Source organism: Ambystoma mexicanum, chromosome 14 (assembly GCF_040938575.1).
Source record: "Ambystoma mexicanum isolate Mex_15411 chromosome 14, UKY_AmexF1_1, whole genome shotgun sequence".
NCBI lineage: Eukaryota > Metazoa > Chordata > Amphibia > Caudata > Ambystomatidae > Ambystoma > Ambystoma mexicanum.
In genome coordinates this window covers 182,001,185-182,019,413 of record NC_090940.1, presented here as the reverse complement: position 1 = coordinate 182,019,413, position 18,229 = coordinate 182,001,185, and the positions used below count along the sequence as shown (strand labels likewise).

Below are 18,229 nucleotides of genomic sequence, written 5' to 3'. Positions count from 1 at the left end.
GGGTCTCCATCTAAAAACAGATTGGTTAAAGGTCAGACGACTCACCGCTTTGCTCTGGCATTGTTGACTGTTGCAAAAAAAATGGGAGATGTCAGGGCAAGTAAGCCAAAAATCCTCCAGAATTACACAATCCTATGCTAAAGCCCCTAGCCCCTCTTGCCTAGAACACTCTCCGTGAACTGACAATTCATTCAGTTCTGTCTTGAAAACACAGGCCACATCCTACCCTCCGCGCCCTCTCCGTAACTACAGTCCACCTATTTTGGAGTAACGTGCAGCCATGCTATCACCAAACACCCTTCCCTTGCTGCGTCACCCGTCCTTTGTTTTTAAAATATTTTTCGCACTTTCCATTCTTCAATTTTTCCCAGATTATTAATTTCCTCCGGCAGACCAAGTTCTGGATTCCCCTCATGGAAGCACAGTACGGCACCCCTCAGATAAGCTTAGGTGCTCTGAAACTACTACACTGGTGATTTGACGCAGCATAAAAGCATATGAACATGACATAACTATTTACTGAGATACCATCCAAACTCTCCAACCGTCCCTGAGTCCTTCCTTCCTCTGCTCCGAATATCTGCACATTGTATATATTTTTGTTCATTTTATTTTATTTGGTAGTTTTGTATAGCTTCAAAGTGCCAACAAAAGTAGCAAATACAGACACAAGCATGACTCATGGGGCACAGGTAGAAGTGGTAGGCTTGCGTTGTCATCACATAGAATGAGGCCTCTAGCACCAGTGTGCAAAGCAAGGTGAAGAAGCAATAGTCCAGGTTAAATTGCAAGCGCAGATTGATAACACAGATACAGGTAGATTTGATGGACCCTGCCGTACACAGCGTCCACGGTATGCAGACTGTCACGGAAGCACAGGCACTGTTAACAACAGTGCCCGTGCTTCTGTGTTCCCGAATGGGGAATTACAATTTACTGGCGCCTGACTTTCTGGACCGTCGGGGTTGTAATCCCCCAGTGTTTGCCGGGAAGTCAGGCACTGGTAAATATTTACGGGTCCGGTGGCAACCCGCCGTTAGTAATGGCACAGTTACCGCCGGACCCATAATGAGGCCCATAGTTTGTGTTAGTTTGGCGGCAACAGAAGCTTTGAAGTAATGCAACCACCAGAGACGTTTTTATGGTAGGGCAAAAGGGGCACTTGCCCAGGAGCCCCACCTTGGAGTGGAGCCCCACAAGGCTGCCTGATCTGAAGAAGTAAGATTCCATTGTTCACCAGTCTTAAATAGCACACGTCAGGATATTTTATGGGGTGCTGCTGAGACTCTAAACCCATTGCCATTCTGTTTTGACAAGTACATCATGCCTTGATCAATTCATCATGTATTGCTTTCTGTGTTCACTGTGGTATACATAGTTTGTGCGTTCCTTACGGCACAACTCTCTAGCATTCTTTCCTTCCTGTGTTATTGTTGAATTATGTTGATCAGGTGAAATAGGCCACAGTGAAATCCATATTGATAAATTGAGTGCCACAATGGTTCAGAAGTTAGCTCAGTGTGTGAAGCACCCATTGCAGAGATATGTGTTCATATGCAAAATTAGAATATCACATTCCAGCAAGGCTGGCTGCACCTTTCCTATGTTTGAAGTTTATAAACTGGCCTGCATATGTACTTGGTTTTGCAGAACAACATCTGCTATTATCAGCAATGTACCTGCACCAGATAGCGGTTGCTATAAAAACTAACATATCATCCGTATGGTGAAGGTCGAAAAATTGTTTTGTTCAGATGGGGCGTTGTAAAACCTAAGCAATCGCCTCCAACGATGGCATAAACTGTTAGTCCAAGAGGTGAATAAGTATCCAAATGCAAGACTATGGAGGTCATTACGAGCTTGGCGGTAAGGGGTTAACGGCGCCAGTAAAGGTGCCAGAGCCGTCAACCCCTTACCGCCTCATTACGAGTTCTGCTTGCGGGACCCGCTAAGGACGCCGGGTTCTAACAGGCGGCCTTAGAGGGTCCCGCGAGCAGCCCAGCCTGCTCGCAACGGGCCTGTTATTAACAGGCCCATTGTTAGCATGCTCCCCATTCCCATTGAGCCCTATGGGGGCTCGAATGGAAATGGGGATGTACTGGGTCCGGGTTCCTTGAATGAGGAATTGCCAGGCCCTCCAAGGTCGGAATGGCCCAGAAAATTCCTCATTCAAGGAACCCGGACGCGGTACCCGATAAGGGGGTAGCCATGCCGCTAATAGCGGCATGGTTACCTCCTGCCTCGTAATGACCCCCTTATGTAACAAAAGCGTTCATGCTTGTATCCTGGATTTGCCAGCAGACGATACAGTGATCCTGGTCAAATCATCTAATATATCTTACATTACTGTGCTGTCTTGTTTGAGGTTTGCCTTCTTGCATGCTGCTGGTATCGTTTATCCCATTACTTGATCTTTCTTCTTATGTAGGCCATTTGGGTGGAAGGGTTGGTAGACAGAAGACAGCGGACCAGATGTTGCAGGCCTCAGGCAAGCATATTTTAAGGTCTGCTTGTTTGACACAAAATAATGTTTGCTTTTTGGTAAAAGTTAAAGGTTTTTAGGCAAGTTTATAAATGAAAATGTCACAAGCCATTGTTTTGGAAGTATTTAAAACTTTAAAATACAAAAGACAAACCCAGATTAAATTTGTTAAATCGCATCGATTGGCATGCTGGTACTTATATACTTCCCTTGATGATGGAGAGAATGAAGCTAGAACCATTCCCATTTTGCATAACACCCTTCTATAATATTTTGTTTAAAAATTGTCATGTTTGGTAATGTGATTTGTGTACTTTCCAAGTCCGTTTTTATAAAATTAGATTGTTTTAGTTCATGGTAAGAACTGGAAAACAAAGTGTTCAAATGCAGACATTGCAAAGTTAGCACACATCCCAGCTTCACCCCTTAACCAATGTGTGATCCTGGGCATCTCATTTAATCTTGTGTTGCCTAACCTCTCAATATTGCCAGTCCCTAAACCTTTCCAAATTGACAGCCCTTCAGAGTGATTTCCTTCTCATCGTATGATCTTCATGAAAGACTTATTCATGGTTTCACTGGCTGTAGGGTTGCTTCCACTTTAATAGTGAGCATATTTATATCACAAACCACAGGCATTTGTTCCTTTGATATCTAATGTCAACACTATTTGAAAACCATATCCCACTTCTAATCTCAGTCTGTCTGGATAAAGACACCGTCCTGGTAGCTTCTAATCTGCCTCCACTATCCATGCTACGGTATGTGTAGCTTTCTCCTTCCTTCCAATTGGTCTCCTCTGTCCATGCATGAGCACTTTTGCATTCTGTGAGGCAGCTAATGTGAATGCTCTGTCTGTTATGGGTTACATATACCTTTTACATATGGTCCTGCATTAATACTACATCTACCTTCCTGGATGTTATTGATAAAAATGATCCTGTATGCACTAGAGCAGTAACCTATTCGTAGACTGCTAATGTTGGTCTTCAAATGGTACTTGTTTATCATTCTGATAAGAGCAAGAATGAAGAGGGTAAGGGGATTTAAAGGGAGTAAACATGCTAATTATGCTGCAAGACAGCATATCAACCTATAGTTTGTGAGCGCGGCGGGTGGGGGCGCGACCAGTATTCTTGATCCCTTCATTCCTTTGGTTTGGTGGAGGGGGGCCCCAAAGATGTCCGTGCCCAGGGCCCCAAAAGTGCTTAAGGTGGCTCTGGCAACCACAGCTTTTCCCATATGCTGCCAAAATCTAGTACAGGGGCTACAGACCCCTGAAAATACGTTGATATAATCAGTGGTCGAAGTGTGCGAAAAAAAGTAGTGGAACTATGTTCCCTACTGGTCTGCACCTCTCCCCACAGACCCCATCGCTGCGCCCCCTCCCATGCACAATAAAAACCCCAAAACACATGTTCCTGCTCTTTAAGGAAACGTCCTGTGCAGTGCACTTAAGTGCAAGTTCCAACCTCTTCCTACACTTTTATTTTATTTTAAAACGAAACCGTTCCGGAACGGTTTCTTTTTCAAATAAAAGTACAGGAACGGTAAAACTTAATTAAAAGAAGTAGAGGAGCACCGCTCCCGACCGCTCCCGCCCACTTCGACCACTGGATATAATATCAGAGGTGTTTCCGAAATTCGTGAGCAGCTGGTCTAATTCCCGCACTTCAGAAGAAGCAGCACCTTCCAGCAAAACAGACTGTCTTCGAAACATATGCCACTAACCACCATCAGGCCAAACCAAGCAATAGGATTGCACTTGCAAAACGAGCGTAACACAAACGTCCTGGCTTTACAAACAGACAATCCCACAACCGGTTAAAGAAAGTGATGCTGTAATGGCCTCCAATGCCAGCATAGTGACCACTACCAAAAGTAGCAAGAGGAAAGGCACAGGGTCTGGGTGTTCCACTGTTCCTTGCAACTTGTACAGAGAGGCATGGATTGGTTGAAGTCGTAAAGCCACGGTGCAAAAATACACGTGGCACCACTCAGCGAATCAGGGTGTTTGTTGGCAGTGCAAAGTCGCTAAAAGCTCCATGAATCAGGCCCTAAAGGGTTCATTTTCAAAAAAGGCTAAATTGCAGGAGCAACCAAAGTGTGCACTTATGAATGTTGCAGTTCCCTTGGTTGAATTGTCTTGGTTTGCTCTGCAAACTGCCAGTGGTGGCCTACCAAGAGGGGGTGCTAGGGCGACACCAGTACAATTTTCAGGGCCTAATGCGTCCCGAAAAGTATCTTGTTGTTGGCACAAAAAAAGAACGCAAAATCTATTTACACTATGCAGCGAGTGCCTTTTACCCACTCTATAATGCAAATGCATTGTAGTTGCAAAGAATACACATATATTTAGAATCTTTGAAATACAATGACTGGAGTGGTGCCTCTAATGCCCTTCATGGCACTGCGCACGTACCAGGTCAGGTGACATGACATGCCCATGCACAGCCTGGGAAAGACATTAGGGAGACAGACATGACATCACGCCATTCATGTTCCGCAATGGGTGCTCAAAAATCCAGCTTGATGAGGAAACTGATTGGCTCTTCATCCCTCCAACTCCCTACCTGTCACAGGTGGGGGACAGGGCCAGAGCACTGACTCTATCCCTCGCCTGTGACAGGCAGGGAATGGGAGGGCTGAAGACAATGGGGGTCATTACGAGTTAGGAGGTTGCCATGCCGCTATTAGCGGCATGGCTACCCCCTTACCGGGTACCGGGTCCGGGTTCCTTGAATGAGGGGCCATTCCGACCTTCAAGGGCCCGGTAATTCCTCATTCAAGGAACCCTGCCCCATTCCCATTCGAGCCCTCATAGGGCTCAATGGGGAGGGAGCTAACAACGGGCCCATTAATAATGGGCCCGTTGATAGCACTCTGGTCTGCTCACAGGACCCACTAAGGCCGCCCGGTAAAACCAGGCGCCCTTAGCGGGTTCCCACGAGCAGATTCGTAATGAGGCGGTAAGGGGTTGACGGCTCCGGCACCTATACCAGCGCCATTAACCCCTTACCACCTTACCACCTCACTCGTAATGACCCCCAATGTCAGAATACTCCCTCAACATGCCATATGGTTACACTGGCGGCACCGAATGCCCCTTCCAACATGGTGTCCACATCGGGATGCATTGCCCATCATTACATGGCCGCCAGTCTGCACGTTGCGTGCTGGTAAGCTACACTTATCCAGAAGTCCTGCCTACCACAGACCCACTATGAAAACAATGCGGCTCTGGTAAGCAAATGTGTTGCAACTGTCTTTCCATTGCACCAACACCCCGTGGCTTTTTCTTTCCTTGCTCTCCTTCCTTGTCTTGCTCAGCGGTTCCGCTAGTTATATTTTTGCTCTGCTTGCCTTCTCCTCGCTATTCCTGGGTTCTCAGTCTGCTTCCATTCATTCCATTTGTGCTATTCGCTTAGAAACTTGTCTTTGCTTGCCTTTTTGAGCTACAGCACCTATTGGGGTCCAGTCTATGCTCTATCCTGAGCAGCATTACCTTTTGGGGAACTGCCTGAGAATTTCTTCGTATTTAAGTCATCAACTGGAATTGCTCCTGTTACCATCTAAGCAACTCTTCTTTCCAGTAGAGGCTTTTATCCAGTTGGGTTTTCCACTACTTTTTAGACCTGGCTCTAGGACCAGCCTCTCTTTCCACCTGTGCTATTAGGGGTCGAGGTGCTACCCACAGAGACAGACCCTTTCTCTTCCCTGAAAAGACCAAGCCAACTCCACAGGTAAGACGTGCAGCTGACAGGCAGAGGCACATAACCATTGACTTGCTGCATGCTGCTGGTGCCTGTAGAGTGGAGCTGCTCAAGCCAAGGTAAGTGTTTAAGTATTTACGTATGAGTGTGTGCATGTCTTTTTCAATGTATATTCTCATGTGTGTAGGTTTTTTGTTTGAATGCGGATGCAAGAATTTGTTAGTGAGTGAATGGTGAATGTAGTATTAGGTATGTGTGTGCTTCTGTGAGTGAATGAATGATGCATGTTTTTTTTCTTTACATTTTGATACTGGCCTACATTGTGGCATCTAGTATGGACATGTTTTCTTCAGTGGTATTGCACCTTTTACTGGACATAAAGGGTAAATCCAACATGGTGCGTGATCTTGTGTGGGGGAGAGGGGTTGGAGTTATTATTGTGTGGCTAGACTGGAGTATATTGGTGCAGCCAGTCTGGATATATTTTCTTACTGTGGTATAGCATTTTTACTGTGCATCAAAGGTAATACAAATGTGTTACTACATGGCTAGACTGGCCTACATTGGTTAACTAACTTCATATATTTTTGTACTGTGTTTTTTTTCTACTGCCTTTAATGATAAAACCAACAGGACGAGTGCTCTTACGTGGCCATACTGCCCTAAATTGGTGCAGTATGGACATGTTTTCTTACTGTGCCATGTCATTTTTTGTTTTGGCGCTTTTGGTGGTGTAAACCACCAAATATTGGCAAACAATTGCAATAAGAAAGGAGTTCCAAGAAGCATTCTTTGAGGTTGGCATGTCAACTGAAATGCTGTGGCATACAATTGCCAATGCACAACGTGTTCATTCCTGTTGTACTAGGTGGATGTAATACAATAGTGGCTTGTTTAATGTATTTTCTCCCAATCAGAAGTGCTGTCACATGCCACGTGTCTATGTGACTTTTGACACTGAAGCCTCAGAGTGAACTCTTTGCAAGAGGGACAAGGACTCATAGCTGCTTGTTTTTTTGGTTACATGTGCCTGTGTGGGGCCTTTATCCATGGGTTTTGGTGTTATGAAAGAACCCATGAACTCTCTACACACAATCCTGAAGCCGGTGAGGGTGAGGCCTGTCTTTTGCCTGGCTACTGACTGCTCAACCACCTGGTCGTTCTACAGCAGCGACAGTCCCAGAGCAACAGCAGCCCCTACTCCCAGAACCAAATCACCCAAGGCATCTTTCAACTCCGTCCAACCTCGTTGCATGCACTAGCCATCTGTTTTCAGGGGCTACGTGGTAAATATCAGCAAAGGCTTTGTGTGCAGGGCCCAGTCTAACTGTGGTCCGTGTGACCGCCAGTGAACTCTTGACTTTAATGAAGCTGGGCTGAGAGCTCTCGGCTGTATCGGTGCGCGCGTCTGAAGCTGTTACTGGTCAAAGGTGTTGTTAGGGGGGGCTAAGGGGGCTTTACCCCCTGGTCTTTTGGTTGTAGCCCTGGATAGAAGCATAGGGGCTACAACCAAAAGGATATAGCTAGCCGCGAATCCCGCCAGTCCCAACATTAGCTTAGCCCCTGATCTTTTCCAGGCATAGCAACACCCCTATCACTGGGAGGCAGGCAACAGTCTGTGTCTTTTGACACTTTTAAGCACTTGATAAGCAAGCATGCGTACGCCGGGAGGGAGCTGCCAGATAAAGGGCCGTAAAATAAAGCAAGAGATGCAAGGACACGGGTGAACTGTAGGCCCCGCTGTCACCTGTGTAAGTCCCCGATCCTGCATTGGCTACAGTAGTTACAACTCACCAGAATGTGCTAGATTATGTCACAACAATACCTTACTGCTGGGGCTGAGGGTCCCCAAGGCTTGGCTGAACGTGGACTTGTTTTCATGTATCCACGCTATCTGTTCTCCTCCTTTCTCGAATTGTACGGGTAGTGAGCACTGTTATAGCTTTCAAACCTCCTTGTCTACTTTCTTATATCCCCTGGCAGTACCGAGGAAGAGTGCCCTATCCGAGAACCCTTTCTAAAACAAGTGTTTAACTGCACACACCAAGCTTTAGCACCAACGGGGACCCTAACCGGGGCTGGCCACCAGTATTCGTTTCCTGCTGAGGCAAAACGGCCAAAAAGGCGATTCAAACTGAGCTGATAAATCAACACCCAGGCTTAAAGGTCCTCTAGGGCGTCTGTAGGTTTTCTCTAGGGTGGCCCGCTTCTCCCCCACTAGTGCACCAGCAGATTAGTGCTGGGTTGTAAACCCTCTACCCATCTAAAAAGTAGAGAAACACTAAAGTATTTACAAGAGTGGGAAGGGACCCTCTCTAAGGTGAACAGGGCACCCCTTGGCATAATATATCCCGACAGTGACGCCGCTGGCACACTCGAAGGTGCAGGGTGTGAATAAATGGGCTCTGTACACATGAAACAGCGTTGTACTTTTTCTCTTTTTTTCCCCTTTACGTCTCTTTTGTTTCTTAAACAGCGTTCAATTCATTACTGTTGACCGTCTGGGAGAAGGGCTCTGACGCGGTTGAGCACATGCAACCCCACGGGGAACACAAAGAAAACCAACCCCACCCCCCAAGGTGTTCCTCCTCTTACAGTTGTGAAGAATGCCAGAGTATCAACAAACCTCTTCACGGCTGATAAGCAGCGCTCCCAATGGGAACCGGAGGGTTGTTTACTGGTTTGGTGAATTTTCTCACCACAAATTTACTGAAACCATTGTTACAGAAGAGAGAGAGAGAGAGAGGGAATGGAGTTCTGAACTGAGAATATCTGGTTGGCATATCAATGGGCACTGCCATGGCATGAAACAGCCAAATCACAGCAATTCTGTTTTCCATACTCCTCCACCTTACTACCTAACAATATTTCCCTACTGCATAGGGATTTCATTTTGGGCCATTTTGGGATACTTTTTGCAGGCAATTGGGGTATATGTGGGCTACTTTTTAAGACAGATTTGTGTATGTTCCACTGAGGCTGCCTTTCTACATGCACCCACCCCACGACCACTCTCTCTACCCCTCACTCCACTCCCCACTCCCCACTCTCTCTTCCCTTCACCCCACTCTCTCTACCTTCACTCCACCACCATTGCGTGTAATGGCTGTGTTTTGGTTATGCCATTTTGGGCTACTTTTGAGAAGTCTGCAGAGGCTGCTTTTTTCTTCATGTTTGTTGCCCCAACCAATTACCATGCCCAACCCACCCCATCCTCACTCTCTCTAACCCCACACACTCACCCACCACTACGCACCCTACCTGCACCCTCTCATCCAAACCTCTCCCCCTCTACTGCTACCCACCCAATACACACCCTCTTTACCCTCAACCACCCAGCCTCACACTCTCTACTCCCACCCACCCTATCACCCACCCTGTCAACCCCCACCCACCCTGCCCCCACTATCTCTATCTCCACCGACTCTAACCCTCCCAGCCTCCCCATTCTCTCTCCCCCCACCCAACCGCCACTCTCTCTACCCCCAGCCACCCTACCCCCACTCTCTCTACCCATATCCAACTCTCTATACAACAAACCCACCCCCCTCTTTACACTCTCTCATCCACCCTCTCACACTCTCGCTTTATTTCTTACCCTCTCCCTCTCAACCTTTCTCACACATATTTCCTCCTGCTCATCATCGATGGCACCCTCTCTCAATCGTTTCCTCCCTTGCTCTATTTTCCTTCCTTCTCATTCTCTTTTACACCTGCACCCCTTGTCACATCCTCCTTTGAACCTTTGCACTCTCCTCCTTGCACCCTGGTCCCTATACATGAAAAATGCAAAGAAAAGCAGAAAACGGCCAAACTATAGGATTTGCCAAGGCTTGTTTTTACTGCCATCAAGTGTAAAGCCAACCTGTTGAGTGTGCTTACATAGCCATACTGGCATGCATTGATACAGTCAGTTTGCACATATTTTCTTACAGTTACGGTGCCTTTTTTTACTGGGCTCTAATGGTAAAATGAGCAGGTTGATTGGTCTTGCACAGCCATATTTGCCTACATTGGTACAGCCATTCTTATTTAACAGCGTCAAGTGTAAAACAAACATGATAAGTGTTCATACACAGCCATGCTGACCTACATTGTTGCAGTCAATCTGGCAGGTTTTCTTACTGTGTCATGGTATTTTTTATTGGCAAAGCCAACAGGAATGTGTTATTGTGTCGTAACACTAGCATACATTGGTGCAGCCTGCATGAACATGTATGGGTACAGCCAGGATTTAAAAAAATGAAATTGGCACATATTGTGAGAAAAGGAACCCTGAAAATGCATTTGAAAATACTCCTGTGCACTATCAGTGACTTGTATATAATGGATTTTTTCATATGTTACCCTACAAAACTGATTTCAAACTGTGACTTTCTACCCAAATGTTCGCAGGCAGTGTGCTGTCAAATGTTTTCAGTGGGAGAACCCTCCCCACTCCGGCCCATCCTCTCCCTGCCCCCGCCCACTGAGTCACCATTGGTTGGCTTGGGCTGCCACACAATGCTCAGCCATTCCTTGCATATTTGTGGGAAACATTTACGCGCCTCCAATTATTTCAAAAAATCCCCAGCTGCCACTAAGAGATGCAGAAATGCCTGTTAAACCTGCTGAAATCACATGTAGGTGCATTTGTGCACTTTATAGTGCAAAGCAGTGTAAATGCCATACGCTGTGCGTGCATGCTGGGAGGCAGTTAGTGGGGATTCCCAAGGAATCCATTGGTTTTTTGCCATCATGAAAATGACAGTTTCAGTTTTGGCAGACAGAGCGGGAAAGTGAGGCAAAAATGACAATCCTTATGTGTGTTTCCATTACACCTGCCACAACCAGGAACATCCGGTGGAACAAAAAAAGAGGTATTAAACCAGGGATATCACTCTTTCTCTGGTCTTGAAGCCTTTCTTTGTACTGGGAGGGGGGGGTTTAGAAAATAGCCCCCTGATTTCAGCGTGCAAGCAGCAAGCCTCCCAAGACTGCTACCTGGCACCAGGACAATGATATGATATGATAGGTTATTTATAACGCGCCTAATACCCAGAGATTTCTAAGCGCGGACCCGGGGATCGAACCTGTGGTGCTCTGTGTTGTTTTGCTTCCAACGTGAGTAGTTGTCCCTGAGCTATCCTCCCGAGAAAATGAGTTGAGTAGTGGCCCGCATACAATTTAAGTGCTTCGGTCTCATTCAATCAGGCATTGCAGGGTAGAGGGTGCAAGGTTAGGCAGGACAAATTAACACCTTAGTGCCCGGACAGACCCCGGCGATCGGCCTCTCAGTCTCTTCTTGTAGTTTCGTGCCATCGATTAGAACACTGTGGAGGGAGAGCTTCTTCTGTAGCGGGTCCTTCTCGTCCACTCTCTTTCTTTGCATAGAATCCAGGATTTTGCTCAGTTTAAATCACATTAGTCTCCCTGCGGTTTCTCTTGGAGCGCCCTGATGCCTATGGTGAAGGTTTATGTGCTATACAAGTACCCTACTGATTGATTGATTGCGTTGCAAGTGAAGACAGAAGGATGGTGATACGCTGTTCCATGCAACCTTCTGTCCTTGAATTTGCTGCTGTGCACAAACACGCAAAAGCTATCCCAGCACGCGTGGACTGTGAGGTCACCAGCAGCCCGGGCAGTATTGGAGTCCAGGCCATGAGTGCTCTCTCCGTGCACCATCATTAAGGACCTAATACTCCTAAGCACCAACACAAAAGAGAAGCTTTCTAATTCCTTTGCTAACATAGCTGTTTAACCAGGAGACACATTGAGTTTCTCTGTCAAACTCTTTGGTCTGAATTCACCGGCAAAGGCAGTGTGCATAGGCCATGGTAAACATTTACATAGATGTTGTATCTAGTTCTTTTTACTATGATTGGCAGTACTGTTGGCAATAAACATTATTACCCAGAAAGTAAAACCGAGCTTGAACATGTTAGTACTTATTCCTGGGCTTGAACCTGTTACCTACAGTGTGAGCACAGAACTCTGCAGCAAGCACCTAACACGGTAAGCTATCTACGCTGCAGGTGAAGATTAGCTTTTGGGATGGGGCTGACTAGTGTCCAGCCCTCTGTTTACATTGATGACTGTAGGGGGAAGGGATTACAAAATGTCTTTTGGGCCCCTTACTTCTGCTAATGGCTGTTTTTAATTGCAGCCCTTGGCTTGAGAAGGAAGCGGAGAAGGCGGTGGTCACATGCAGGCGTGCAGTCCCACGCCATCAAAGGACCAGCCCTAGAGTCGTTTATGCTGCTGGCCCACTGGGGCAAATGCACAACCGGTTTCATGGCCAGTCCTCCTCAATAATATTCACAATTAGCACCCTGCTGGGGGGCGCCAACCAATCAGAAGGCTCAGAACGTGATCTGTACTTTATGGTACAAGCCCGCGTCTGAGCTGCCTGGGCAGCCAGCACCCCCTTCCTTGCATCCCTTTACCATAGCACCCGTGTAGTTTCCTGCACGGGTGCTAATGGTTTTTTTTAAAAAAAAAAATTTAAAAAAAGAAACGTAGCTTTCCTGCGTGGCCAGGCACCGGCAGTGCTGCTATACCCTCTGTCCGTTTTCCATGCTGATGATATCAAAGTAATCAACATAGAAAACAGACTGATGCTTTCAGCAGCACTTAACGACCTAGTCGGGGTTGCGCAGGAAAGGTAAGTTTCTTTTTTTTTTTAAATATTGTTTTAATTAAGAAAAAACATTAGCACCCGTGAAGTGGTGGGCTGCCTTCGGGACCTTAAGTTGGGCAGCAGGCTGTTACCTACAGGGTCGGCCCGCCACCTCGGGGCATATCGACTCAGTATGTGTCTCATTATGTGCAGTGCCTTTTGCCTGCGCCATATTAGCGCATCAGGTGTTGGTCAAAGGACTGGCTTGATTGCAGCACAGCTGCAAGCAGACACAGCATTGTTCTACGGCCATGTACACTTGCATTGTACATTAGTGATGATATTACAGAAACGTTGCACTTGTGCAATTGCAATTGGCACATTGCAGAAATGTCCCTAGTCCAAAATAATCTTTCAATTCATTTTTGCATCAGGGCAAAGGACTAGTTCAGGCATTTTCCTTGGTGAAAAAAATACATTGAATGAATGTGTTTGCCCTCAGTCAGTTTTTTCCCTTGCGCTAATTGCACGTGCATCAGTGCAAAATTCTTTAACTCCGACCTGGCTGCTGGATTATTGAAAAAATAAAGAGTGCAAATGCACTTTAGCACTTGCGCAGAAGCAGTTTGCGCATCCCCTCAAATGCATTTATACTGCTTTTTTTGGTCACTCAGCCCATGGGGCACGATTACCATACAACTGTGAAAAGTGCATATGTGATTGTGCAAAGGTCCGGTAATCTGGCCATGTTCATTTAAAGAAATGTTAAAACGTTTCCATGACCCTACACGTTTTTGGTCCAGCGGTTCACATCTGGCTGTCCTTAAATTTTAAGGGGCCCGAGCTCGAGGAGGACCTTGTGCTGTGAATGCTGGGAAATGCTGCAGTACTCTATCAGTGAATGTTGGAGAGAGGAGTGACAGCGGGCGTTAAGGAAGGGCGTTAACGCCATCCAATACTAGTCCCCATCCTCCTGTTCTGGAAGTACCTCGATGTCCTTTTGGGAATTAGAGTGCTTTATAACAAATGATACTGATATATATTTGGAATAATAACTTGTTTAAAAATGAGGCATGTTATATTATCAAATAAAGACTAATTATGTAAAATAATAACTTTTTATATAGCGCTTGCTACTAGAGTTGTTGACATGTTATAGCGCTTTAAATGATGGGTGATGCCATTTCCCAATGTATTGGTATTCGATTGATCGACCTCGGCTGAAAGGCGGAGTCTTCCGTGCCGGGTTTCAGAGCTGGGGCCTGCAGAGTGAGCACAGATATCAGAATTGCGCCGAACCGACTGAGCTTTTTGCCTGGCCATGGTGTTTATATTTCTGTATCTTTCTTGAACACGTAAACGTCCATTTAAAAGAGCCCGGGGTACAAGGACGCATTCACTGTTCGATTTGGACACTTGTTCCCTGGAAACGAATGAAATGATGAACCGTTTCCCTCAGATGGAACCAATTCACCCTAATTGCCCAAAATTGGGGCAATCTTCGCGTGCACAAAGGTCACCCTATATGCGTGCCTAGTTAAATGGTACGGGGGCAGGTGCAGGAAGGGGACTGCTCCACGTGCCCGAACGAAGCGCCTTTCAGCAGAGCTTGCCCACGAATGGACGCTGGGTGCCACTATGTGCCTTCGGCACAAGTCATTTTTGAAATGTGACTTTTGAATTCTTTATAAAATGTAGAGATTGTATAGTTGGGGTTTTCTTTTGTTTATCAGCATTTGGTAATCTACACAAAGAGGCAGTCCCCGTCTTCACAAATAATCGCTATGGAAACACGCGTTCTTTCCTTCTAAAGTTGAGCTAGATAGATAGATAGATAGATAGATAGATAGATAGATAGATAGATAGATAGATAGATAGATAGATAGATAGATAGATAGATAGATAGATAGATAGATACTCTACATAGATGGCTAGATAGATATTGAGATAGATAGATAGATAGATAGATAGATAGATAGATAGATAGATAGATAGATAGATAGATAGATAGATAGATAGATAGATAGATAGATAGATAGATAGATAGATAGATAGATAGATGGCTAGATAGACAGACAGACAGACAGACAGATAGATAGATAGATAGATAGATAGATAGATAGATAGATAGATAGATAGATAGATAGATAGATAGATAGATAGATAGATAGATAGATAGATAGATAGATAGATAGATAGATACTCTACATAGATGGCTAGATAGATAGATAGATAGATAGATAGATAGATAGATAGATAGATAGATAGATAGATAGATAGATAGATAGATAGATAGATAGATAGATAGATAGATAGATAGATAGATAGATAGATACTCTACATAGATGGCTAGATAGATATTGAGATAGATAGATAGACAGACAGACAGACAGACAGACAGACAGACAGACAGATAGATAGATAGATAGATAGATAGATAGATAGATAGATAGATAGATAGATAGATAGATAGATAGATAGATAGATAGATAGATAGATAGATAGATACTCTACATAGATGGCTAGATAGATAGATAGATAGATAGATAGATAGATAGATAGATAGATAGATAGATAGATAGATAGATAGATAGATAGATAGATAGATAGATAGATAGATAGATAGATAGATAGATAGATAGATACTCTACATTGATGGCTAGATAGATATTGAGATAGATAGATAGATAGATAGATAGATAGATAGATAGATAGATAGATAGATAGATAGATAGATAGATAGATAGATAGATAGATAGATAGATAGATAGATAGATAGATAGATAGATAGATAGATAGATAGATACTCCACATAGATGGCTAGATAGATATTGAGATAGATAGATAGATAGATAGATAGATAGATAGATAGATAGATAGATAGATAGATAGATAGATAGATAGATAGATAGATAGATAGATAGATAGATAGATAGATAGATAGATAGATAGATAGATAGATACTCTACATTGATGGCTAGATAGATATTGAGATAGATAGATAGATAGATAGATAGATAGATAGATAGATAGATAGATAGATAGATAGATAGATAGATAGATAGATAGATAGATAGATAGATAGACCATGCAAAAAGAGACACTCAGATATAGATATACATAGGTAGATCACAAATAGGTGCCCAGAGATAGACAGCTACAGCTAGATCAGAGAGAGACACACTCAGAGATAGAAAGGTATAGATAGATCAGAGAGCTAGACATCCAGAAATAGACAGCTATAGGTAGATCAGAGAACTCGACACACTCAGAGATAGAAAGCTATAGATAGATTAGAGAGAGACACACTCAGAGATAGAACGGAATAGAAAGATCAGAGAGCTAGACATCCAGAGATAGACAGCTATAGGTAGATTAGAGCTAGACATCCAGAGATAGACAGCTATAGGTAGATTAGAGATAGACACCCAGAGATAGACAGCTATAGGTAGATTAGAGATAGACACCCAGAGATAGACAGCTATAGCTAGATCAGAGAGAGACACACTCAGAGATGGATAGATCAGAGATAGACAGCTATAGGTAGATTAGAGATAGGCACCCAGAGATAGACAGTTACAGGTAGATTGGAGATAGACTCCCAGAGATAGACAGCTATAGATAGATCAGAGATAGACAGCTATAGGTAGATTAGAGAGACACTCAGAGATAGACTGCTATAGATAGATCAACGAACTAGACACCCAGAGATAGACAGCTATAGATAGGTTAGAGAGACACTCAGAGATAGACTGCTATAGATAGATCAACGAACTAGAAACCCAGAGATAGACAGCTATAGGTAGATCCGAGGGATAGGCACTCAGAGATAGACTGCTATAGATAGATTAGAGAGAGACACCCAGAGATAGAAAGTATAGATAGATCAGAGATAGACACCCAGAGATAGACAGCTATAGCTAGATCAGAGAGATAGACACCCAGAGATAGACAGCTATAGGTAGATTAGAGATAGACACCCAGAGATAGACAGCTATAGAAAGGTTAGAGAGACACTCGGAGATAGACTGCTATAGATAGATCAACGAACTAGACACCCAGAGATAGACAGCTATAGGTAGATCCGAGGGATAGACACGCAGAGATAGACAGCTATACATAGATAGATGGATAGCCACCCAGAAATAGATGTATAGATGAGGAATGCAACTCGTTGTACACCTAACCATAACTGGTGTCCCCCAAAATAAATAACATGAAACATTACACAGAAAACATCAGTGGTGACTAAATATTTTAGCGTAAATTCATTGAATGTTACCAAAGTTATCAGCATTTCAAAAAGTTCCCTTCCAAATGAAAAGAGCATTTAACCCCCACCACAGAAGCTGTACCTGTACACACATCTACATCTGAAAAAGCGCGTGTGGTCGAAACGCGTTAGCTGCGGCCTTACGCGAGCTCCCCGTGCATGAAAGCATCAGGAATTCACTATAAGTGTCCGACCCCGGGAGATATGCCAAGTAATGGCTGCCAGGTGTTTTTTTTTAAAGGACAGATTAAATAAACCGTGAGGGTAAATAGACCAAAATAACCCATTCCCTTAAACAGAGGCGGTTTACAAGCTACAAATCGATGGTTAATTCAACACAAGCGCATTCCTTACTCCCGAAACCCAGATCTATGCACTGACCAGTGGGTGTTACTTTTAGTGATCAGGTGAGGTGAAGTGTCCGGGACCGTCCGTACAGAGCAGCGGCGCTCAGCAGGTGAACAGGGGCCAACACGCATGTATCAATTGCAATCCCATAAGGAGGAACACTTGAAATGCAGAGTGTAACGCACAAGACGCCTCCGGGCCACTTTCCCGAACTAAGGAAAGAGCGGCGAGAGGCTGACACGGGACGGAGCCCTGTACCCACCCGGGGTCCGCCGGCCTTGTGGTTCTGCGCCTGGGGCCGGTGCATCGCCAGCACCAGGAAGAGATGGAACGGCCCGAAGACGGAGAGATGCCTGCGGAGCATCATCGCGGCGAGCCCGCGGGGCAGGGCCAGGCAATCCTGAGGGGAGACGCCGGGAGGGGCACGGACGGCTCGGCACCTCGCCCTGCGAGCCTGGGCTGCTCAGCTCCCCCCCAGCCAGCGGCGGCAGGTTAAATGCACCCTCGCTTCCATCGGAATCCCAATAAAGGCCGGCCTGATGTGGGCAGGGGGGGGCAGGGGGGTGGACCTCAAATGAACAATTTGGAAACTTTGCCCGGTCCCCCCACCCACCTCCCTGCAGGTCTAGTCCTGCGGCCTCCGCGCGCGGCTGATGCTGCCCCCTGGCGGAAGCCTCGCTGCTGCACACAGTGTGCTGTCCAGTCTGTCTCCACTGCTGCAGGCCTGGTGCACAATATCCATCATTCCGCCCCATAGTGCCAAGGCCAGAAACATCAGACCAGTTCAACTTTGGGGAAATTGCATACCGCAT

General features: G+C 45.3%; 1 protein-coding gene across 4 annotated transcripts in view; it reads right to left on the bottom strand.

The window, feature by feature from the left end:
* Nucleotides 1-17,949, bottom strand: part of SMOC1 (SPARC related modular calcium binding 1) — a 445,428-nt gene extending 427,479 nt beyond the window's left edge. For 3 of the 4 annotated variants that reach the window (XM_069638877.1, XM_069638878.1, XM_069638880.1), the window contains exon 1: nt 17,680-17,928. In XM_069638877.1, the coding sequence (XP_069494978.1) occupies nt 17,680-17,784 (105 nt within the window). In that variant the 5' untranslated portion in view covers nt 17,785-17,928. Of the gene's footprint in view, nt 1-17,679 lie in introns of all 4 variants that reach the window. The other variant, XM_069638879.1, reaches the window with a different exon arrangement.
* Nucleotides 17,950-18,229: the final 280 nt, after the last annotated feature.